The sequence below is a fragment of the Anticarsia gemmatalis genome, chromosome 13, assembly GCF_050436995.1.
Source record: "Anticarsia gemmatalis isolate Benzon Research Colony breed Stoneville strain chromosome 13, ilAntGemm2 primary, whole genome shotgun sequence".
Classification (NCBI taxonomy): Eukaryota; Metazoa; Arthropoda; class Insecta; order Lepidoptera; family Erebidae; genus Anticarsia; species Anticarsia gemmatalis.
The window spans coordinates 5,500,534-5,523,184 of NC_134757.1; the positions used below are offsets into that span (position 1 = coordinate 5,500,534).

General features: G+C 35.1%; 3 protein-coding genes across 5 annotated transcripts in view; 2 read left to right on the plus strand and 1 right to left on the minus strand.

The window, feature by feature from the left end:
* Gprk1 (G protein-coupled receptor kinase 1) overlaps nt 1-9,430 on the plus strand; it is a 34,546-nt gene extending 25,116 nt beyond the window's left edge. The window contains exons 10-16 of one of the 2 annotated variants that reach the window (XM_076121529.1): nt 456-597; nt 2,293-2,467; nt 3,614-3,732; nt 4,746-4,908; nt 5,930-6,098; nt 6,290-6,534; nt 6,629-9,430. In XM_076121529.1, coding sequence (XP_075977644.1) covers nt 456-597; nt 2,293-2,467; nt 3,614-3,732; nt 4,746-4,908; nt 5,930-6,098; nt 6,290-6,534; nt 6,629-6,823 — 1,208 coding nt within the window. In that variant the 3' untranslated portion in view covers nt 6,824-9,430. The remainder of the gene's footprint in view (nt 1-455; nt 598-2,292; nt 2,468-3,613; nt 3,733-4,745; nt 4,909-5,929; nt 6,099-6,289; nt 6,535-6,628) is intronic. The other variant, XM_076121530.1, reaches the window with a different exon arrangement.
* A 313-nt stretch (nt 9,431-9,743) lies between these two features.
* LOC142977877 (membrane-bound acylglycerophosphatidylinositol O-acyltransferase frj-like) lies at nt 9,744-13,419 on the plus strand. 2 transcript variants are annotated; one of them, XM_076122001.1, is made up of 8 exons: nt 9,744-10,084; nt 10,338-10,621; nt 10,884-11,035; nt 11,317-11,531; nt 11,824-12,009; nt 12,232-12,364; nt 12,712-12,786; nt 13,105-13,419. In XM_076122001.1, the coding sequence occupies exons 1-8, from the start codon at nt 9,822-9,824 to the stop codon at nt 13,309-13,311; spliced, it is 1,515 nt and encodes a 504-aa protein (XP_075978116.1). In that variant the 5' UTR covers nt 9,744-9,821; the 3' UTR covers nt 13,312-13,419. The 2 variants fall into 2 exon arrangements, with proteins under 2 accessions (XP_075978116.1, XP_075978117.1); XM_076122002.1 differs by lacking the exon at nt 12,712-12,786.
* Nucleotides 13,420-13,475: 56 nt separating this feature from the next.
* Nucleotides 13,476-22,624, minus strand: Pdxk (pyridoxal kinase). Its single transcript, XM_076121488.1, has 5 exons — nt 22,232-22,624; nt 20,768-21,011; nt 16,679-16,945; nt 15,126-15,305; nt 13,476-14,758 (listed from the first exon to the last, which is right to left on the minus strand). The coding sequence occupies exons 1-5, from the start codon at nt 22,322-22,324 to the stop codon at nt 14,643-14,645; spliced, it is 900 nt and encodes a 299-aa protein (XP_075977603.1). The 5' UTR covers nt 22,325-22,624; the 3' UTR covers nt 13,476-14,642.
* Between the last annotated feature and the right edge of the window lie 27 nt (nt 22,625-22,651).

Consider the following 22,651-nt stretch of genomic DNA (forward strand, 5'->3'; position numbering starts at 1 on the left):
ACTAGTTAAATAAAAAATAGTCGTGATCATAATATATATTCATCCGTCAAAATTTGTATGGGATTAACTAACGTTATTCATCATGATTTTGGACAATATCTTCCTTGATAAAACTGTTTTGATAACTATTAGTAATGTGTCCGTCACATAAAAGCATTGTGTTAGTGTAGCGTGTCCGCAAGGACATCGGCTGTCAAAAATGTATGAAAATTACATTTTTTGTCCTTGCCTTTACACCGCATTTTTCCACGCACAGTCACTAATAATATGTTCTGTATGAGGACTTGTCAGTTAATCGACTTACCCCCGGTTTCTGAGGTACATTTAGCGGTAGTTTATCTATTCAATAGCGTTTAAGCTCATATAAACATGACAGTTAGATAGGTAAACTACCCCTAAATGTGCCCCAGGAACTGGGCATAAGATGTTTAATACGTTTATTCTTTTGTTATTAGGTTTGGAACACATGCACAAACGTCACATAGTGTACAGAGATCTGAAGCCGGCGAACATCCTGCTTGACGAGCACGGACATGTCAGAATATCGGATCTTGGACTCGCCTGTGACTTCTCTAAAAAGAAACCTCATGCCAGTGTGTAAGTATACACCATACGTGTAACTGTATTTACAGTAGTGTAATTAGCTTGTATGGAACTGACATCTACTTTTAGGAATCAGAAAAAAATGGACTAAGTATTAAAAATTATGTTTTCAAAATGTTTGCTTATACAAAAGTATAATTATAGCTTCTCGTCGTTTGAATATCATTAAGCGAATCTAAAAAATTGAGACCCAAAACGTATATTTTTTGTTAAACCGATGATTTTTGATATGAAATAAGATAAAAATCAGTCAATAAGGGTCTCAGCACACATATGGGATCGGAAAGGGAACGTCACCGTATCGCCTCGAGCCGTTCAGAATGGTTTGTATTAAACTCCCTACTGCAACGCACACTAATCGGAATAATAACGTAATCGCCTCGCCTCGGAACAGGCTCCGAACTTGAATTCCCGCGCTTACGGCTCATCGTCCCCGCGCTTACGTCTCTCCGTCCCCGCGCTTACGTCTCTCCGTACCCGAGCTCACATCTCTTCGTCCATCCTTTCCCCTTTCCCCTCCCGCGACTTGCCTGCTAAAGACGCCGCCATTCGCAAGGAGTATTTCATTCGTGTTGCGCGTATGTTTTATTTAAAATTTTAAGTTCGATTCAAACCCAAAATAACGATGCAAAGGGAGAAACTTATTGAAGAAGTGAGAAAATATCCATAAGCGAGGCGTAAGCGCGGTGTCGCCTAGCCGTAGCCGAGTTGACGTACAGGCGCTGCTGATACGCTTTCGTTACGTGCATACGGTAGGTTGACGCCTGGTTGACAGCGAGGCGAAAGGCGTTACGGTTACGATCCCTTTCCGATCCCATATGTGTGCTGAGACCCTAATAATGTATGTTACCTTAATGACTACAATCGGTGATCATATCAATTTAATACAAAATGAGGATTCTGTCAGTTTTAGTATAAAATAAATAGAAAAAAAATGCAGTAAGCATATAGGTGTGTTAGTAGTAATAAGGTGTAGCAAAACTATAATTAAACAATATCGATATATTATGTCGTTGAGGATAATAAGTACAGAGCTATTTACATGTACGTGCTTGACTTGTTTTCGTATTGATTGACGTAATGCAAGTGACCATTGTTTAATTGCGTCTTGTGTAATCGCTTGATAATTGTTCACAACCATCTCTGTCCGTTGACATTCCGATTTCACGATATCTCGTTTCTGGTTCTATTGTATGGGTACAAGTGTAATAGATATATTTAGCTGTGGAATTTACGGGGGAAAAAATGTAGGAAAGGATAAAGAGAAAAAGACCCATATTATGACGTTTGGATGAAACCGATTAAATATATCACAAAATTGCTTCTATATACAAGGATGCAAAAAATCTAAACAAGAATTAATGAATAATAAAGAAAATGGATGATTTATCACTGAGGCCGATATTTAAAAATCACATTTACGATCAACAAGCAGTCAGTTTGTTGCATTTTTTCTACTCTCATATAAAGTAGAGCTGTGGCAAGCAGTAGAAAAATATTAGTTGATTTCTCATTTGTACTATTTGTATAGCCCTTCAAGCCGGAATTTGGCTACGGTAATCAGTTTCCAGCAGGTATATAGTCCCATTGACCCTTGTTGAGTAAGGGGTCTAAGCCTGTGATCCTATCATTGGCTGGTCAATGCGCTAGTACATTTATTTAATATTAAACGTATTTATTCATTTCCAGTGGTACACACGGCTACATGGCTCCCGAAGTGTTGTCCAAAGGCACCGGCTACGACTCCTCGGCCGACTGGTTCAGTTTCGGCTGCATGCTGTACAAGCTGCTCAAGGGACACTCGCCGTTCCGCCAACACAAGACCAAGGACAAACACGAGATCGACAGAATGACTCTTACTATGGTAAACACATTTTTAATATAAAATTAAACCTTATTTACATGTAGTAAAGTTGTTATTTCACTGCATATTCTGTAGAGAGTGGTGCAATTTGGATAGTATTCTACACAGAGATTTTTAGAATATTTTTGTAGGGACTAATTTCTATGTGAGCAGCCATGTCTCTTATACATAGGTCCAATTATTACGTAGATCTCTTATTCAGGTCTGCTACAAAGCTGGGAAAGTGATAGTAGAAAATAGTGGTCCAATAAGGACTGATTTTCTATCGGCGAATAATGTTAAGTAATTTGAACTGATAATATCATAATCATTGGCCTGTGTCCATCTATTGAAGATACAGATACAGTGTAAAGACAGAGGAAATTTTGCAGCAAAAGTATATAATAATGTTATATGCAATTGATCTAACTCAGTTTGACTTCAGTATTAGGTCCGAAAACGAATATAATTAGCTCTCAATATTTCATACAAGTAATAAATACGGTGAACGTCATAATTACTTCGTATGCCAAGATACATTTATACATACACATTTGATAAACGATTGGGAACGTTTATAATAATATATCGCGTTGTGATCCGCCCACGACGTGCAATGTGGCTTTGATAACGTCTGGTCTCAGATTAACCACTGCATCATACGCTATTATGATAATATTTAATTTTATTTGCTTTTAATAGTGGTATGACGGATTTAAAATATTGCTTTGGTCATTTTAGAGGTAATTTTTAAACGTAAAATACATATTATTTGTAGGTTTTTATCAAAAGTAGTACTATTGATAGGCACTTAATAGTTGTTATTGTCTGGGCATGTTAAACGCAATTCAGCGGTCGCCACATTGCTACCAGTGTATTAGTAATCAGGTGGGGGTTTGATTCTCACATAGATCAATATTATTTTGTTATACGTTGACGTGCAAACACAGTTGGATTTGGAACTAATTGGCACAAAAATGCTAAAGTTGTCTTTAATGTCTTTTTGGCAACATTCCTATCGTAAAACTATATTATTGATGTGGAATTTATAATAATCAAAAGTACAAAAGTTGAATCCTGCATTTTAATGATAATGAACACTACAAAATATATGTATGTATTAGTTTTTAATGTTGAAAGTAAAAGATGGAATCATGTCTGCAATAGAATTACGATATATTTCAGAACGTGGAGCTGCCGGAGTCTTTCAGCCCCAGCTTGAAGAGTTTGCTCGAAGGATTGCTGCAGAGGGATATTAACAAACGGCTTGGATGCAAGGGACGAGGGTATGTTTTTTTCTTTACTCTTGGCCTGTCCCAACTTCCCACGGATTAAAATTTGTTTGACACTAAGCCAGAACCATATTCAGCCAAATTATATAATAATTAAAACTTTTCTCGAAAAAAGTCTTATGAAAATCCGTGAAGATTTTGAGTTTATCGCGAACAGAGTGGACTTTATTCTATAAGAAGCATGTTGTGATTATTTCCGAATTTCACTTATAAATTCAACTAATGATATACTTACTCAAAAGTCTCCAATATTTATTTCTATCTTAGACACAGTAATTGCAAATCTGGACCCTATATTATACTGCTGCTACAAAGTGTTTATCAAAACGGAGAGGACGTAAGAGAGATATGGCATCAATTATAAAATAGTGACTGAATACAGATGTGTCGTGATAGTGATGAATCAAATGAATATAATATCGCGTGCTTGAAAATTTGTCTTCTAAAATACAGCCAACATTATTTGTGATTTCTGATATCTCTTAAGATATGTACCTCATCTATTTACGCATTGTTTCATAAATATACAGACTCGAGATATTTTAGAATGCACTCGTATATAATTCGGATTGAGAAAACGTAAACAAAATAACATTGATACGTTTGTCTTTACATTTAGTGCCCTTGAACTCAAATACTAGCTATTAAATAATATTACGCAATCGATGTAAAAAGTAAGAGTTAGCGTTTTGTATAAAAATAGATGATTTAAGACGAACTTTTACTCAATAAGCCGAAGACATAAAATATATTTTGACACCCATGAGTTAAGCTAGCTTTTACGAAGGTATTGATTTTCCAAAACAACTCCCTGCCCTAAATAAACCTATTTAGTAGTTAAGATTTCATAGCTAAACAAAAAATACACAGGTCAATAAACACATTACCACATTACATTTACAAAAAATCTTTACATATACTTTCTAACTGACCCGCGCCGGTTCACTTGAGAAAAAGTCTCACCCCTTATTTCAAATATTTTGTAGTTAACATGTGTTGCATTGCAGTGCGGACGAGGTGAAAGAGCACGTGTTCTTCGCTGGCATCGATTGGCAGCAGGTGTACCACCAGAAGTACACGCCGCCGCTGATCCCGCCGCGCGGTGAGGTCAACGCCGCCGACGCGTTTGACATCGGCAGCTTCGATGAAGAGGACACCAAGGGAATCAAGGTACATAACATAAACTTTTTAAATGTAGGAGCTAGTTATTAAGGATTGTACTATTATGACCTGATACATCTGTGTACTTTGCTACAAAGGGCCGAATTTTCAATCATAAGCTCGATCTACTTTATCTCTATTAGTAGAAAAACCAGTAGGTATTTTTGTTTGAGTTTCAGGTTTTTTGACGTGGGTCCTTAAATTTAAAATGATAGGTACTGGTTTGGATGACGTGTTGAAAGAATGCTTGACCCTCGTTTAACTAAATAGCCCAAATATGCTATAATTTTTTTTTAAATGTTGTTGATTTCTAAAAATAACACATTCATTTTATTATGGTCAATAAGGTCTTGTTCCATAGAAGGATAAAAATTAGGGAAGCAACAAATGTTTTGTGACCATGCAACTGATACGGTGTTCACAACGGATTCGGTGAAATACAATAATAACAAATGTCATGATGACGTATATTTCCTGTTTCCTCTAAATGGTATTGTCGAAGCGTTTGTATGCGTCACGGCGTAAATAACTACTACGTTATTCAACAACTGCGATACGCGTATTATGTGTGACTCTGCGAATAAGTAAACAATTAGATATATTGCATTACATTCATACATAGTTGTCTCTACACTACCAATCTTAAATAACAAGGAAATAGGGTCTCTCAATTAACATCATCTTTTTATAAATAGCATAGAATTTCCTATGTATAATGTACCCGAGCAAATGATGTGGGATTAGGAGGATAGTAAAAATGGGTCAGTATGGGATAATTCTATTAGTAATTCCTTGGTTTACTAACATAATATTACATAATATTCTTGGTTTCCATTAAAGTACACAGAAATATATAAGTAGTATAGTACACATTTTTACACAGTATTTGTACACAGTCATATATTAGGAACCTGCTAGGCCACACGGACACACTGGACACGAAGACTTCTTTTAGAGTAGCCCTGGGCGTTTACATACCAACTTAACTAACATTGAAACAATACTAATTGTAAGTGTTATGTAATTGCAGTTAACTGAAGCTGATCAGACGCAATACAAGGACTTCCCGCTGGTGATATCGGAGCGCTGGCAGAGTGAGGTGGCCGAGACTGTGTTCGAGACCATCAACCAGGAGGCCGACAAGATGGAGCAGAAGAAGAAGGCTAAGCAGAAACAAAAGTTTGACGCTGATGAGAAGGGTATGTTGTGAACTAAAAACTGACTGAACTATTCGTTCAACTCCACAAGCTCTGCTTATGGATTTTCTCACATGAAGATGTGATTAAAAAAAACTAGTTGATCTCATTTTTTGTTAGAACATCACCAGAGTTCTGTTTCATCTATTGAACCGTTTACTATCTATTTACTCATCACAATTTTGTCTTTACAGGATCTGATTGTATACTCCACGGATACATAAAGAAGCTGGGCGGTCCGTTCGCCAGCGCGTGGCAGACCCGCTACGCTAAACTGTATCCGAACAGATTGGAGTTGCACCTCGAGAACAGCGCCAAGCCGGAGATGATCCTGCTCGACACCGTGGAGGACGTCTCCTCCGATTTCGTGTCCGTCAAGGGAGAACAGTGCATCGTGCTCAGAACCAGAAATGATACTAAGATCGTACTCACTAATACCGTAAGTACTGAGGTTCCTTCCAATAGGTGCAAAAATCGCGGAGGATTTCCGGTAATCGTCACTAAAATTTCTCACCGTGTGTTTCCGTCGGCAGGACGAGATCGGGCTGAAGGAGTGGGCGCTGTGGCTGCGCTCCACGCACAAGGACTCGCAGGAGCTGCTGGCGTCCATGGCGCGCAAGGCGGGCAAGATCTACGGCACGGACGGCTCCAAGGAGCAGGCGCCCGCGCGCCCCGCGCCGCCGCAGGCCTCGCCGGCGCTGGCGCGCGCGCCCAACGGGACCAACTAGCACGAGCCTTCCGCGCCGCAAAAGGGCGCGAAGATGTTCCGCCGCTCCAAGAGCGCCGCGCAGCTCATCAAGTGAGCGCCCGGCGCCGCGAGCCGCCACCGCCGGGGGACGGCGCGGGCGAGCCGCGGCCCGGGCGCGGGCGTCCGCCGCGCTCGGCCCCGCCCGGCCGTCCCGCCGCGCGGCCTCCATAGTGACTCTTTAGAACTGCCAATTATTAATAAATGAATGCGACGCATTTTATTGTTGTACGAATTAATGTGATAGGACCGATCGAACTTGACGAGTACGATGTATAAAATATATGTTCGGTTTACCTCCGGTGATTTTCGATCGTGGATAATAGTAAGTTTTGTAATCGTTTGCACCGATTGAATTTTGTAATTATCGACGTGACGTTCTGGATGTTGTATTTAACTCTGTGGTAGGTATTGTAAAAATTTAATAACTTATAATTCGAGTAGATAAGCATAGCGACTACTATATGTGTTTGTGCAATAGATCAAATATAGTAAAGGACGTGACGAGTGATCGGTCGAGTCGGTCGATATGAATTAGCGGATGTGTTGACGATTTCGATGCGATCGGATCGTTCGTTGTGCGTATATTTATAGAAGCTTCAAATTAATCGATTTATATCGTAATTAGAAATTCTAGCACTTTGGTTACGACTCTGATTATTGCACAAAAGTGGAAATGTTCTACGACCTACGTTTGTGTTATCTCCGGTTGCTCTCTTACGCGATGTTATTATAAGTTAACTGTTACGAATAGTTCCTTTAAATGTAAACGTAACGCGGAACAATATGTTTATTTATTATAATGGTACTTAAATATAACTCTTGTCTGTTGTGTTCTGAACCGACTGTTCGTTCAGTTTCAAACGTTATTTATAAATAGAAACAAATGTAAGTAGATCTAATAAAAATCTCTTTTCATATAATATTTAGAGGCAATACTTTTCTAACAACATTTAGGTGTGATTAATAACAATAGTTGTAAAGGCAATACTTAGATGAAAAAAATTAAAAGCATGTTCAATGTCCATGAATTTATGTGGGAATTTATTTTTAGTATTTATTCCATAGACGATTTATTATGGCCTGGCCACGATGACATTTGTATGTTGTGTATGTTTTATAATAATTGTATAGCAATGCAAATTTTAGTTATTAATTGTTTTGAGTCTGATGCAGATTTAGTTATTTTAATCAATGTGGTGTTTGTTCGTTGCCATGTTTCTTTATATAAGTTTATTATAGTATCTTTTTTCATATTCAAGTAATAGTCAATGGAGGTCATTGACTCGAAGAAGCTAAGCAATACTTAGAAATAATTAACAATATTTAATGTAAGTTTCTGTTTGTGTATATTACAATAATAATTGATAAGAAAAGTATATTAATAATAATGGATAAGTAAGTGGCTCATGCGTGTTGAAAGTACGTATGTATTGCTACTTATAATATATTAGTAAAATATCGCATATTTATAAACCTAGTCAGTGAACAGCAAGCCTTGGTATTAGTCTGACCTTTGATCTTAACTGTTAATACTTACTTGATACAAGTTCGGTTTTAGTATCAACAGAGTAGATTGGTGTGAAAGTGACAATGACCCAATTGCCTCACAATTAACATACATTCATAAAACTCTAGTTAGATCAGAAACTTAGGACTGTTCAAGTAAATATTAACAGTTATTTATTTTAGCATATGAAATATATCCTGTCAATAATGTTTTACATATAGAACGTTTCTTTGACTAGGCTGTGTAAATATTCGAATAACAGATTTTAAGAAACTGTATTTTTAGGATTGCTTTGCTTCTTTTTCTAGATATTGATATATGCATGCCTTCACAAAGCCAGCTGGCTGCATATAAGTAATTGATTATTTACATTATTTGGTATATAGTTTTGTTATAGACGTTAGATGCTAGTCAAATGAATTTTAATACACTAATTGATTGATTTTAATGGAACTAAGTAATTTATATGTATAATGTAATAGCTATTACAGCTAAAACAGTATTATAGGTTAGTTGTTTTCTTGATAAAATCTTTCTATTGTGATATGTTTCAAACGTTAACATAGAATAGATATATCTGTGACAGTAGTTCTTTTCCTTCGCATATATTTTCCTCATATACGAATATTTCTATTATGTGCTTAGTTGCTATTTACGTAATAAAATGTTGCTTTAAATAAAAAGTAGAGAAAAATATGATGATAATGAAATATCGGCTATGAGATGTAGTTATATTAGTTAGCACGTTCGAAGGGTTTAAGCTTGAGTTGCATTTGCAAATTACTTTTATGAATTTGAAGGCCAAAGTAGTCGGGGTAAATCAACATTCCGGTATGCCAAATTAGATAATAAAGTTGGTAAATACGATGCATTTAAAAGTTTTATTTATTTCGCACAATATGGATCGCCGAATTGACAGAGAGCTCTTAATAGAATGCTTATTTATGCTGAACATAGGTTTATATTGTAATGTCGATAGGCACCGGCTATGTCTGCATCAGACAAACTGTTACATACCTCTGTTAGAAAATATTTTTATTGTGAACCTACATTATGTGTAGTAAATTGTTTATTTAATCAGTCTGTTGTTTTATTGATTCGATAATTATATAGGTACTATCTGTTTAATACCTTAACTAGTTATCCTGTTTAATTGATAAGCTACACCCACAAATACCCCTCCGTGATAGGTCTATAATTATAAAAGCGTATAAAAAAGAACAATTAGTCTCTTCCGTTGTGCTGTTTCATGAAAGATTTTTGAATCAATAACGAACTAAACACTATTATAATTAATTCATATTATTATAAGAACTTTTTAGAAAACAATGGAGAATTCGGTTAAACAACTTTTGTCGCCTTGACAAAACCTATTGTCATAACTTCCGTCAAAAATGTCACAACAAACATTTACGGAGCACTTTTCATAAACCATCGTAAAAATGTAAAAAAATCGTATTGTTATTAAAAAATGATTACAGCTTTTTTAAACAATTTATTGCGGTTGACGATGCCAATAGCTATCGATGTTACTGACGTGGTGTTCTACGGATCACTCGTTACGTGCATTGTATTAGGCAATTATTACAAGAAAATACAAGATATTGAACTAAAGAAGAACTATGGGACTGGTCTTGGTATACTTGTCACGTACTTAATATGCGGCTTTCAAATCTACCACTCGGCGCTTATGGTGTGGGGCAATATCATTATAATGAAATGCTGTGATAAACGGTAAGTCACTGAGATAAGAGTGATGAGACATATTAAAATAAACCAATTCCGTCTGCAACTCGAGTTTAAAATATATAAATTTGAATATCGCTCCGCATCTGTTGGTCGGATGCAATAAACTTCAAAACTACTGACAGATCCCTATGCAATTTTTTAAATAGCTTGTATTTCTTAGACAAATAAGGCGTAAAGCTACTTAACGATTTAAATTCTCCAAGTTAAAATAACATGTAAGTGCTCATTATATTTTCAGTTACGTACACCAGCTAAGCTTAGCCTACACATGGACTTACCTGTCTTATTTGAGTTTCAATGTAAAGCGTGAAGGTTGGCCTTACGACCACTGGATTCATCAGACGATAGCGTTAAGACTCGTCGGCCTGGCTTTTGAAATCTATATGGTAGATAAAGCGAAAAATGAAACGAGTAAAGCTTCGCCTTCGAAACTTACTCTTGGTGATCCAGAAAATATGGTCGAAGATCCTACTGCTCTTGAAATTATAAGTTACGCGTATTATTTCATCGGATTACACAAAGGTTTGTGTTAGATACAATTAATTATTTAATAGGTACATATACTTAATCAAAAAATAAATACCTTTTATAATTTTCCTGCAAGCTGTTCTTACTATTATTACATAGGTACTTGTATCCTTATTGTCCAAAGATACAAGTAGGTGTGTATGTTATTGTTGCACGTCACATTATCTTAATGATTAAGAAGTTTCACTGAAAAGAGGACTTGAGTCGTAGCTCAGAATCGTAACTTGAAAACTACAATTTAACTTTGTTTTCTTAGGTCCCTACTACCGATGGAAAATATATCAAGATCACTTCAATACACCGTTCAGTGTCTTGGGAGACTTCAGGGTAATAACTGAACAAAAACTGAAGAAAGTTCTTGCGTGCTCAGTTATTTACTTACTTTTAAGAACGAAGTATCCTGTTCAGGTAACAACATTATATCATTATATTCCCGTCAAAATAACGCTGGTTATCCACTAGAGATGCGAGGAACATCGGAGTGAATTATAGTGCGCGACGAAAGGTCTGCTAAGTATACCTAAGTAATAATTAGCTGCCATAAGCAAAGCTATGAACGCGGTACTTTCCTTGCGTACCGCTTAGTGGCTACGCCTATTTCTCGTGAAATTTTGATAGTTAAAACAAAAGTGATAAAGAGTCAGTTTGATGAAAATCAACAAGACACATTCTTTCCTGATTGGTTGCAGATGTACCACAATGACGTCTTCTACAAAAGCTACGGCGCTGACAATCGTTATTTGTACAACTTGCCACAAATGATGATGTATTATTTACAATATCAAGTCATCATGATGCTGTGCACGAGTGTGTGTACTGAGGCCGGTTTCGGAGTTTACCCGGCCAAGTGTCAATCGTTGCCTGGTCACGGGCCTTCTATGAAATTTAGTTTGTTGAAATTGGCGTAAGTAAACGAATATTTTTGTACATTATATTTTAGTCTAAGAGACAAAAATATAATGTATGAGATTAGTAAGCCATCGGAACATTAAAATTTATAATCACTAACACACCAAATTCATTGGTTTCGTGTGGGATTTGTAACCGCTACTTACTCCAGTAGGGTGAGGTTACCCCACTTTGATACCACGCCACGAACATCAATTGACTTAAGGATTCTTGCGGTCTCAGAATACCTACATATCTTACCTTTAGGTAATTTTGTTAATTACCTATAAAAAAAATCCGTATTGTAGGTCCTCTACGAATGAGGTGGCTTTGGAACAAGAATACAATTTCGGAGTGCTACGAACGTTTGAAAACGACAAGGTGATCTTCGGACCGATGATGCGTGACACTTTGAGAGGCTGGGACATGTCCGTCCGCTACTGGTTCTGGGCACACACCTACAAAAATATGGTCAGGGCTAACAATGAAGTGAAGTAAGTAACTGTTCAAATAATTACTTACCTCCTTACCAATTAAGTAGAACATCTTCAATACTCGAATCACTCGTAAGCATAGATACCTAATAAATAATGCAGTATTAGTAAGCTAAGGAATATGTCCGGTAGATGGCGTTAGGTGTACTTGAGATCGATATATTGCACTTTGAGAAAAATATGTCGGGTGTATTGTAGTTCTTTATTGTTTTTATTTTACAGGAGTGCGTTGTCGTTCCTTGCATGGACGATTTGGTGCGGTCCAACTATACCACAGTTGATAATCTCGAGCACACTCTGGGTACATATTCATCTTGAATCAGAGTACAGTGAGCTGTACGAAACTACTGCATCGGTGGGTAACATATTACTTCATTTAAAACTACGTAGAATAACGGTTTTAAGTGTATTTTTTGCCCCTTAGTCGTACTTTTCTTTCTACTTCTTTTCTATGGGAAAGTGCTTTTTCTTCTGGCGATGTGTGAAGTAGCAAGGTGGCGCAGTTAATATGTCTGCTGAGAAGCTAATCGTATCAGTGAGAGGTGTTCTATAAACTTTTTACTCGCTACTTCACACACGACCTACGGAAGACCAGTCGAAACACGTAAGGGTTAATGATGATTTATATTAGACCGTCCTTACTAACGACCGAATATTTTAACTAGTCATGCAAACATTTTGTATGGAGTGTTCGTTCTACAGCGAGCTGCACGGCGATTGTCGCGAGCGAAAATCCCCGGACATTCATCCAGCCCATCCACGCAGGACGCACCCGCGGTACGGTCTAGTATAACATCATTCTTAACTTCTCTACATTCTGTATACAGTAATGCTATGTCCTACAGTCGATACTATCGAAAGTTTGACATTTAGTATGTAACTAAAAATTTGTTCATACCACACTCGCTAGGAGCGCTGATCAGGCTTCTACACAAAATTTGTTAATGGTACAAAATGGCTCTACTGTATTGTTTGCACTTGTACATAATTAGTCTGTAGTTGTACGTCAACATCGAACTTATCACTAAACTACATTGTAAATGTAATTATGATAAGATTTATCTGGCGTTGTAATAATAATTGTTCGACTTTCAGATGAAAACACCCTGGGATATCGGTTTCACGATAATGCGCTTATCTTGCCTGACCTATCTTACTCCGTGCCTTATTCTGCAAGACCCCTCTACAATACTCAGGTACTATAATTCAATTCTCTGGGTGTATCATGTGTTTTTGCTAATGTTAATAGTCGCAGCCGTCGCTCTTCATAAAAGCAGAGAGACTCCAACCAGCGATAAATAGATATTTATTGCTTAAGATATATTATATCTGTCTTCTTATAATATTTACTTCGCTATGTTATGTTTGAAATTTGTGATTTTTTAAGTTATCCCAAGTTGTAATTTAATAAAAAATAAATTATAGCTCTTGTCTTTTTTATATTTTTTAGGAAATAAAACAACATATAACGTTTCCAACAATAACATTTATTAATAAATACATTTAATTTTATAATTTCCATAAATTCATAAAACACCGACTTTAAAAAGCACTTATTGCGTGAAAGGCAATTTTTTGTCGCTTAAAACTAATCTACGTAGCACTAATCAACGAAAATAAAATATTCCACATGGCAACACATAGAGTGTTGCCACAGATATGTCAAGTGTATAAAACTTAATATTACTATTGGAAGACATGAGATATTGGTCAACATTAACTAAATATAATCATTTATTTTATTATTATCTAATATTTGCACTTGCACGGTCATAATATAATATTTCTTACATAGCACATTGAACTACACGTTTATTATTGTCTTCTTAATATAATAATAATATATTCTCACAACATTTACTTACTAGATAGTTTTAGTCGTATAATTTTGATCTACAAATTAAAATTCGTTTCCTTGTCTAAGATGGTTTAAAGTGCTTTCAGCCGCGCGAAGGAATGTAATTCCAATTATTTGGAAAGTCACCCGTTATGTAGGTCCGAAGTAAGTTCATACTTAGGTATCAATCATCAATAGATCCGCCATTGAATACAACTTGATTATCGTCAAAACCCTTCCACTACCATTGTCTAATATAAACCAAGATATGAATTTATTATTGTCCTTTTGTATCATAAGGTTAGTGGTCAACCTAGTGTTAAAGTCGCCCGAAAGGATTTTGACATGGCTTTACGATTGTTACCTTAATTGAGAACAACTGGAACCGGCTTTTAACGTGCCCTCAGCATAGGGACGGTCAGTTCAAATTCCACTTTATGGTCAGTTGGTCACCCATCTAAGAAATGACCAGTTGCTCAACCCACAGATCGTTTACCGACCCGTGAGCGCAACTTGTTATGAGCGCCTCTTGTCCCCATTTAGTTATATTTTTTTAGGACAACTTATCACATGCAAGTCAGGTTATATTAGACAAAGCCAGTAAAGGCTTTAAATACTATGCCATAAATTAACATCTGTCGTAATAAAACTATACGACTTAAAACTAGATGTTTACATCACTCTGTAACAGGCCACTATGTACTACATTATCGTCATACATACCTACACATACATCTTGTATATTCATTATATATTTGTCTATTTGTTCACGTTGATTATATTATATGTTATTATGTTAACATTGTACCTGCGCCGCTGTTATGTTTATTTTGGGGTCTTCGATGATTGTTTTGTTCTGCACTAGTCTTAGTTCTATGAGAGCGCGGGGTATCTTGCCTGTTGGGTGAATGGCTGGAAATAAAACGCAATTAGTAAATATAGTTGTTATGGGCAACAGAAGTATGTCAGAAAGTAAATTTAAGCGTATTTGTCCTGCGTGCCTTAGTGGATCTGGCTGTATAATATCTACCTTAATTGGATTTTGAAATATTAACAGGTATTTAGTTTCACAGGTAAGTTGAGTAAACGATGCGAATTCGATTTTCACAAGAAACAAATATTTGTGTAACATACATATTTTAATATAGGTACTTAATTGTTCTATATCTGGTTGAACTAAATTTTTTGCAAAGTAGTAATGAGTCGATAATTGGGAAAAAAACAATTCTTAGTGCGCGATCAATTCTTTTTTTGTAACAGCAAAGTGTTAAATACTCACTTCTAGCTCTTTGGTAAGTGTCCTGTACAATGTGTTGTAGCGTCGAGATGGTCTTTTCAAGCGTCAGTTTGAGATCATTGTTGGTTTTGTGCCACCAAGCGAGGAATAGCGCCGCGAACAAATCTCCCGTCCCAGTGAATGTCGCGTCCAACTTCTTGATTTGAATCTGGTAACATGAACCTGGGGAAGAAATACATATGTATATAAGCATTTTGCGTAAATATCCAGTTTGTTACAAGCGTTGGTGGTAAGCAATTATCACGAATTTGATTACTTAAAACAATGGTTCTTATATCTAGATTTACTAGATTACGTTTTTATATCCGAAGATTAAGGCAGAGAACTCGCCCATATTCCGGTTATCCTCTGTCACATGTGGAGAGCCTATTGCCATAAAGATATCGCTACAAAACTTGAAAATACTATTGAAAATATTCCAACAACTTAACAATTGAACCTGAATCCTCGTTATACATTTATAAAACTTCACATTCATGTAGTATTACTCGGCCAACAAAGGCAATCTCGAACTCTTTACGGTCACAAATTAAAACAAAGTAAATATTTAAAATGCTATTTACTGATAAAAACAGTAAAAAGTTTGCATGTTTATGCTAATGTCGGTATACATTTAAGTAAATTTGCATATAACGCAGTGTTTTGCTACGCCCCTATCTCACTCTGTATCTATTTCAATATAGAACAAATATTTTCGAGTTATAAAAGTTAATTAAAACTTTTTCGTAAAATGCTCTTACGAGTTTTCGAAATATTTTTTGGCAATTAATCTATAGGATAGTTCAATAAGATATAGCCGGGTCTAATTTTATAATGAGCCGAGTCGTATCATAACCCTGACATCGTTATAAGTACCATCCTGCGAAATTTATAACTTAAGTTTATAGACGTATAAACTGTTAACACTATTTATAATGGGTACGAGTCGTACGAGATATTATCTTCTACAATCTAACGCAGCAACAAATAAATGTCTTACACGAATATCTATTATCAAACATGTACATTGTAATGTTGTCATCATTGATATTAATATTTGTGATAAAGTTATTGCATAACAGTATTATCTTAAATACTTCCGTGTTCGAGGCAATATCGCTTATTTGTGTACTTATAAACTTGAGTTTCATTGTTTAATAGGTATATTGTACAGAAAAAGGATATTATAGTTGTATCTTGTGTTTTTCAAAACAATGGAGACCAGTCATGTGATCTTGATCAGCCCCTCGTGATCTAATAGGAAATACTCAACAAAGGGGACGATACTTAATAATCAAGATCTAATAAATTATTTAAAAATAATAAACAACTCATACCTATTTTTTGTCTGCTAGATTGTTGTTATATAACAATACGCTAGGTAAAAAAGAATGCAGGCATTTCTAAAAAGCCTTGCTGCTTTACGAACTCATACTTTATTTTGTTCAATGTGAAAGTAGATAATTCATCTTAATTATTTTGGTATAAATGAATTCCCAAGGGAATAAAACTGAAAAACTATAAATGTATACAATATAAAGGCATTAAGAACTTACCCGCACTGCTAGCCAACGCAATCATACTATTATCATCTCCGAGATCCGTACTGGATAGTACCACAGTCTTTACACCCTTAGCATGAAGTGCTTCTATCGCCTTTAGTGCACCACCAATATCCTTTACTTTTATCCCAGTAATGAGTTCCGCTTCAAACTGGTTCGGTGTGAGAATGTCTGCTAGAGGGACCACGACGTCTCTGTAGACTGGTAGAATCTCTTCTGGGACGTACATTTCTCCGTTGTCGCCCATTACTGGGTCACATACTGGAAATAATAATGTTTTATGTGAATAATGATTTTGAAAGGAAAAGGGGAAGGCCTTTGCCCAGCAGTGGGACACTCAAACAGGCTACGGAAAAAAAAAGATTTTGTATTCTTATCTCTATCTCATTCAGTTTACAGAAAGAGCAGAGCGAGAAACTATATGACATAAGTACTATAATTAATCGGAAAATTGATTAGATTTTAATAGCGATCGTTTGACGAGGTACTTATTTGATTAGAGAGAAAGCGCCGTGTGCAGTTATCATACAATACAGGAAAGTTTTCAGGAGATAAGAGATAACCGTAACGACGGATCTTTCCCACAGTTAAGTGGCCAACAGGGCTATTGTTAATTGAAGAGTAGGTACAAATTAATGACCGACCTCTTTTAATACAATGTCGCAAGATTCTTTAAAACTAGTATTTGGACTACTTGGATAATTGATGGCTTTTTCACGTAGAAAATTCTTCTTAGGTTTAAAATTTAATATAGTTATCGAGCGTCTTATCAATAAGTCTATTAAATAAGAAACAATGATACAGTGTCTAAGCTATTACGACTAGCAACAAAGTAGCGTTTATCAACAGATGTCTGCGTATTTCTTGGCAATCTGTAGAGTAAATAATGCCATGTCACAATCACGATTTATTATGGTTTTAAGACATCGGTCTTAAGTAAGTATTGTTACGTGATTGAGTGCACACGAATTAATAGGTAGTATACTTTTGGTTATATACTTTTGCAAAAATATCTGTACCTACTTATTCAGTAGCTATCTTTTTACTTCTTTCTTACAAAATCATAATAGTTGAATAGTAATATAAGGCCATGACCTTAGTATTCATAATATAGACCTACTCGTATATCGAAATAACTCTACACTTTCATTTAGATATCAATTGTTTAAAGAGTAGCGCGATAACAAATAATAGTCTTAATTGATGAATGGAATGGTATTGTTATGAAAATAACTTCTTATCAACGGAATAGACGACCATTATTGTGAAATATAAGTCAAGAACCGGACAAGGCGTAAAAGATAATTAGTTTCTTTTCAACAAGACTTTAATAAGAGTTTGCTTTCTTAAATTACTATGAGTAAGTTACCCCCAGTTTCTGAGGTACTATCGAACAAACTGAATCATGACCCACCATGTGCTCATTTTCTAAAACACGTCTACCTATATACGCGTAAGTCGAAATTGGCTTGAACCTACGTTTCCTTGGTGATGAATTTGTTATCTGTCATTATTGCGAAAAATCATTGTGCGCCAATACAAAAATGCTTTCTACCGTTTTCAACAGGCTCCGTGGCGTAGTGGGTCAATGTTACGACTGCGACGCGTCAGGAGTGGGTTCGATACCCATTCAGGACATGGTTTATTCGGCCATTATAGGAAATAATGTAACTATAAAAATTTAAATAATATAGGGTAACCAGCGTTGTTATTACCCGGTTAAGGAATTGATTTACAATTTTGGTCAATAGTATCTTTATTTAGTAAAACATTGACATAAACTCTATTATAAACGCAACTTAAATATTATTTCTAAAAGAACATCAGTCCTTTGTTTCAATAACTTTATACTAATTCAATATAAAACACTTAAAAACCAGAAATACTGGCGAATACTGTTATTTCAAATGTGTTATCCTTAACAAATATTGCAACAAACTTACTTTTTCTTTTCGAACTACACACCTGTCGCACAAACATCGGACATGAGTTCTATAATTAAAAATGTTACCAATATTCTAAAAGTGACATATATCGCAATAAATATTATAAAGCTGAAGAGTTTGTTTGTTTGTTTGTTTGTTTGTTTGTTTGTTTGAACGCGCTAATCTCAGGAACTACTGATCCGATTTGAAAAATTCTTTCAGTGTTAGATAGCCCATTTATCGAGGAAGGTTATAGGCTATATATCATCACGTTACGAGCAATAGGAGCAGAGTACGAGTAAAAAATGTTACAAAAACGGGGAACAATTTCACCATTCTCTCTTATCTGACGCAAGCGAAGTTGCGCGGGTCAGCTAGTATCGCAATAAATTTGAACTGGTTACTTTAGAAATTAAAATAAACGTATTATTCCTTAACATTGGCAATCACTGTATGATGGGCAATGACTATAGTGGTTACCCTAATCGTTTCACAGGCTTCTAAATGACGTGCTATTTGAATTTTGACACAAATAGGTTTTTTCGTAGTGAAAAGAGTTTAGACTATTTACATTCTAGATTCAAATTAAGAGTGATTTATCGAAAACGTATCTACGTACTGTTATAACAAAGGCCAAAGTTGTCTGTAGTCTTAGATACTTCATTACACAGTCGTATGCATGATTAAAATGTCCTAAGTGCAACTTTGACGTTACAGATGAAATTCTTACTGTTTTGACGGTGTCAAGCGAATTATCGGCAAAATGGGTCATGATTCAGTTGGTTCGATAGTACATTAAGCGGTAGTTTATCTATTCAATAATGTTTAAACTCATTTTTAAAAACGCTATTGAATAGATAAACTACCGCTAAATGTACCTCAGAAACCGGGGGTTAGTGACGTCAATCGTAGAGTAGAGTCGAACGTAAATCGTTTCGTTTATCGTTTAGATGGCAGGTCAAGGAAATATATTAAAGACAATTACATGAATATGTTCCAAAGAGGCGTGGCAAGAAGTGAGTTTGAGAGTAAAGGAGCAATGGAAATATATATTTTCAAAATAATGTACCTAAGTAATTAGCTTCCTTCTAAAACGTCGGCAGAATGATTAACTTAAAAAATCGAGGCAGTGTACATGACACAAATGATAAAAACGCGATTTAATTAGCAGTCAAGGGCACTTTGCAATTTCAATTAACTCTGAGCTATTCTCATAGATATCTTGTTGTGATGTTAGTCGCAACATTGTATTTACGTTATTAATTTATAAGATAAACTAAAACTGACGTTATTGCATATTTAACGTAATTTAAAAAATTATTTTTAAATACATTAGTTTTAACAATAAATAGCATTATATAAAACTAGCTGACCCGCGCAACTTCGCTTGCGTCACCTGAGAGAATGGGACAAAATTTTCCCCGTTTTTGTAACATTTTTCGTTGCTACTCCGCTCCTAATGACCGTAGCGTGATGTTATATAGCCTATAGCCTTCCTCGATAAATGGGCCATCTAACACTGAAAGAATTTTTCAAATCGGACCAGTAGTTCATGAGATTAGCGCGTTCAAACAAACAAACAAACAAACAATCAAACAAACAAACTCTTCAGCTTTATTATATTAGTATAGATTTAATTTTATAAAGATAAGCAAATTACTGCTTTTAAACAAGACACTAGACATATTATTAGGCTAATTACCTATGCAAATAAGTGATTATCCTTGTCTACATTGAACATACATTATCATAACTTGAACAAGAATTACAATAAGGATGATGATCTCAACCACAGTTTGTTATTTTTTCCTGTGGTTTTGCAATAAGTGAATAATAGGATTTTCTTCTAGTCAAATGGGGAGGAAAAATAACGAAATATTTAGTTGTTTTGTGCTTCGATTGAATGCTACTTAAACATAGATGGAAACCATTAGAGACACCATTTTTTTATGTTTAAATATAATAATATGGCTTGCAGGATTCCTTTTTTAATTTTTATTCTAAGGATAAAATTTCAGAAATACCTACTCATTTGTCTGTAACTGTTCTTATACAGGGTGTACATCTTTCTTGCTTACATTATTTTGATCAGTGTGAAAAAGACAACTTTACTTAATGAAAACAGCTAAATTGAATTATTAACATTTTGCTTACTTACCATATAATAATTTAGGATTCTTCTGCCTCAACTTTTTGATAATCTCAGCAATTTTCTTCAATGAATCAGGAGATCTTGAGTACCCTGTGAGGAAGTGTGTGTAGTAGTCAACTTCATTAAGTACCAGACCTTCTATTAACTCATCCAGTTGTTCATTTTGTAGGACATTGCCTTTGATGTGCTTGTACCCTGTGTGGGTTGAGAACTGCACTGTGTTTATGAAGTCTACTTCAAAGCCTAACACCTGAAATAATAAATTGTCTATAGTTAAATGATTTGCTCAGTTATGGTATGAAAGAGATACTTCACTTCTATTATACACCTACTTCTTCTTATCTCTACATCACCCATAGGTTGACTGGCAGAGAATGCCAATGGCATTAATTCCGCCATTATACAACTTTTGTATATGAAGTTAATAAATAAAATAAATAAATAAAGAGCTTCTTGCTAGCTCTTCAAATTGGCCCTACCTTCTGAACTAGCACGAAATTCACACCCATATTATTGACAGTTATGGGTTAAATTTTTTGCCCTAAATGGATTGTTAATAATAAGTAGTAATTGATTTAGCTAAGTACTAAACAAACAAAGTCACTATTCTTTCCCATTCAAACTGATTTACCAAACACAGGATAGAGAGAACTCTATTCAAGTACCCATTATGGTTAAATATAGATTAACTAATGGTCTTATTCTAGAAATATAAAACAATTGTACTGACAATTACCTAGGCATCTGTAACTTTATTTAGATAACAATAGGGATGTTTGTGTGGGTTTTCATGGTTCAGAATACAATAGGTCTTTTTGTTAAGAGACTTGTTGTAATTTAAAAAAAAAAATCTGAAGGCTATTAATATTATGTGCCTTAATTTAAAAAAAATATATATTTCATTATTTATAGCATGGCACTGTGCCTCGTATAATCTAATCTTATATTATAACATAATACTAGCATTAAAAATAAAACTAGCTCATAATGCTTATTCAACAATATTTTTAAATTGACAGATTTTTTATGCTTTGATAAATTGTGCAATGCAGGCACAAATACAAATATGAGTACTTAGTATAAGTAGGTATATGAATAAGTAGATCAATAACACTTTTCATGCAGATAATGTATGTCAAGGTTCTTTTTAAATTTAATGTTTAATTTATCAACATCAATAAAGCCTTTTTTATTTGAAGATAACTGTGCTAATGATTTAATTGTTAGTTTAAGTAGAACATAAATAAGAATAATGAATAAATAAATAAGTCTGTGATAGAGATAAAGATGTTAAGCCAGTGTCTACTAATTTTGAAATAAATTCAAAAAGTAAATGTTTGGTTCTATTTATTAAATTCCGGATCTATTTATTATTTACAGAGTAAAGTTACAACTGAAACCTTTGGCAAATTTATAAGCATCCTTAATTTATTGGTAATATGAATTAAATAAGCTTCTAATTTTAATTACCTGCAATGGAAAAACAGCACTTTTATTTCCAACGTAACCATGAACCACATGGCTCTGGATGGAAAGAACTCGTGGGGTTGCATCAGACGACATGGTTTCTTCTAATAACACACTAAACAGCACTTAATTAACGTAATATGATTGCATAAATCGTAATTCTCTAAGGTTTCTAAAACTACTTTTATGACATAAATTCATATGAAGTGTAGCAGTGCGAGTGCTGCAACGGACTGAGTATTAATAATTTTATTCCTAGCAAGTTGTGGATTTTATGTAAAGAAGTTGCAGAGGCGACTGATAACAGATAAGAGTCTCGTCTTAAACTCAAATGGACTGACATGACATTTGTGACAGTGACCGTAGTGACATTGACCGAGTGTCTGTCAGTTACTGACGTTTCGTTTCACATTATTGACAAAT

Excerpts from the sequence above, each read along its gene's own strand:
- LOC142977877 (XM_076122001.1), top strand. The coding sequence starts at position 9,822 with ATGATTACAGCTTTTTTAAACAATTTATTGCGGTTGACGATGCCAATA. Across the intron at positions 11,036-11,316 it reads GAACGAAGTATCCTGTTCAG|ATGTACCACAATGACGTCTT; the intron begins GTAACAACATTA and ends GATTGGTTGCAG. Across the intron at positions 11,532-11,823 it reads TTTAGTTTGTTGAAATTGGC|GTCCTCTACGAATGAGGTGG; the intron begins GTAAGTAAACGA and ends TCCGTATTGTAG.
- Pdxk (XM_076121488.1), bottom strand. The coding sequence starts at position 22,324 with ATGTCGTCTGATGCAACCCCACGAGTTCTTTCCATCCAGAGCCATGTG. Across the intron at positions 15,306-16,678 it reads TGCGTTGGCTAGCAGTGCGG|GTTCATGTTACCAGATTCAA; the intron begins GTAAGTTCTTAA and ends TTTCTTCCCCAG. Across the intron at positions 14,759-15,125 it reads CACTTACCAAAGAGCTAGAA|CCATTCACCCAACAGGCAAG; the intron begins GTGAGTATTTAA and ends TTTTATTTCCAG.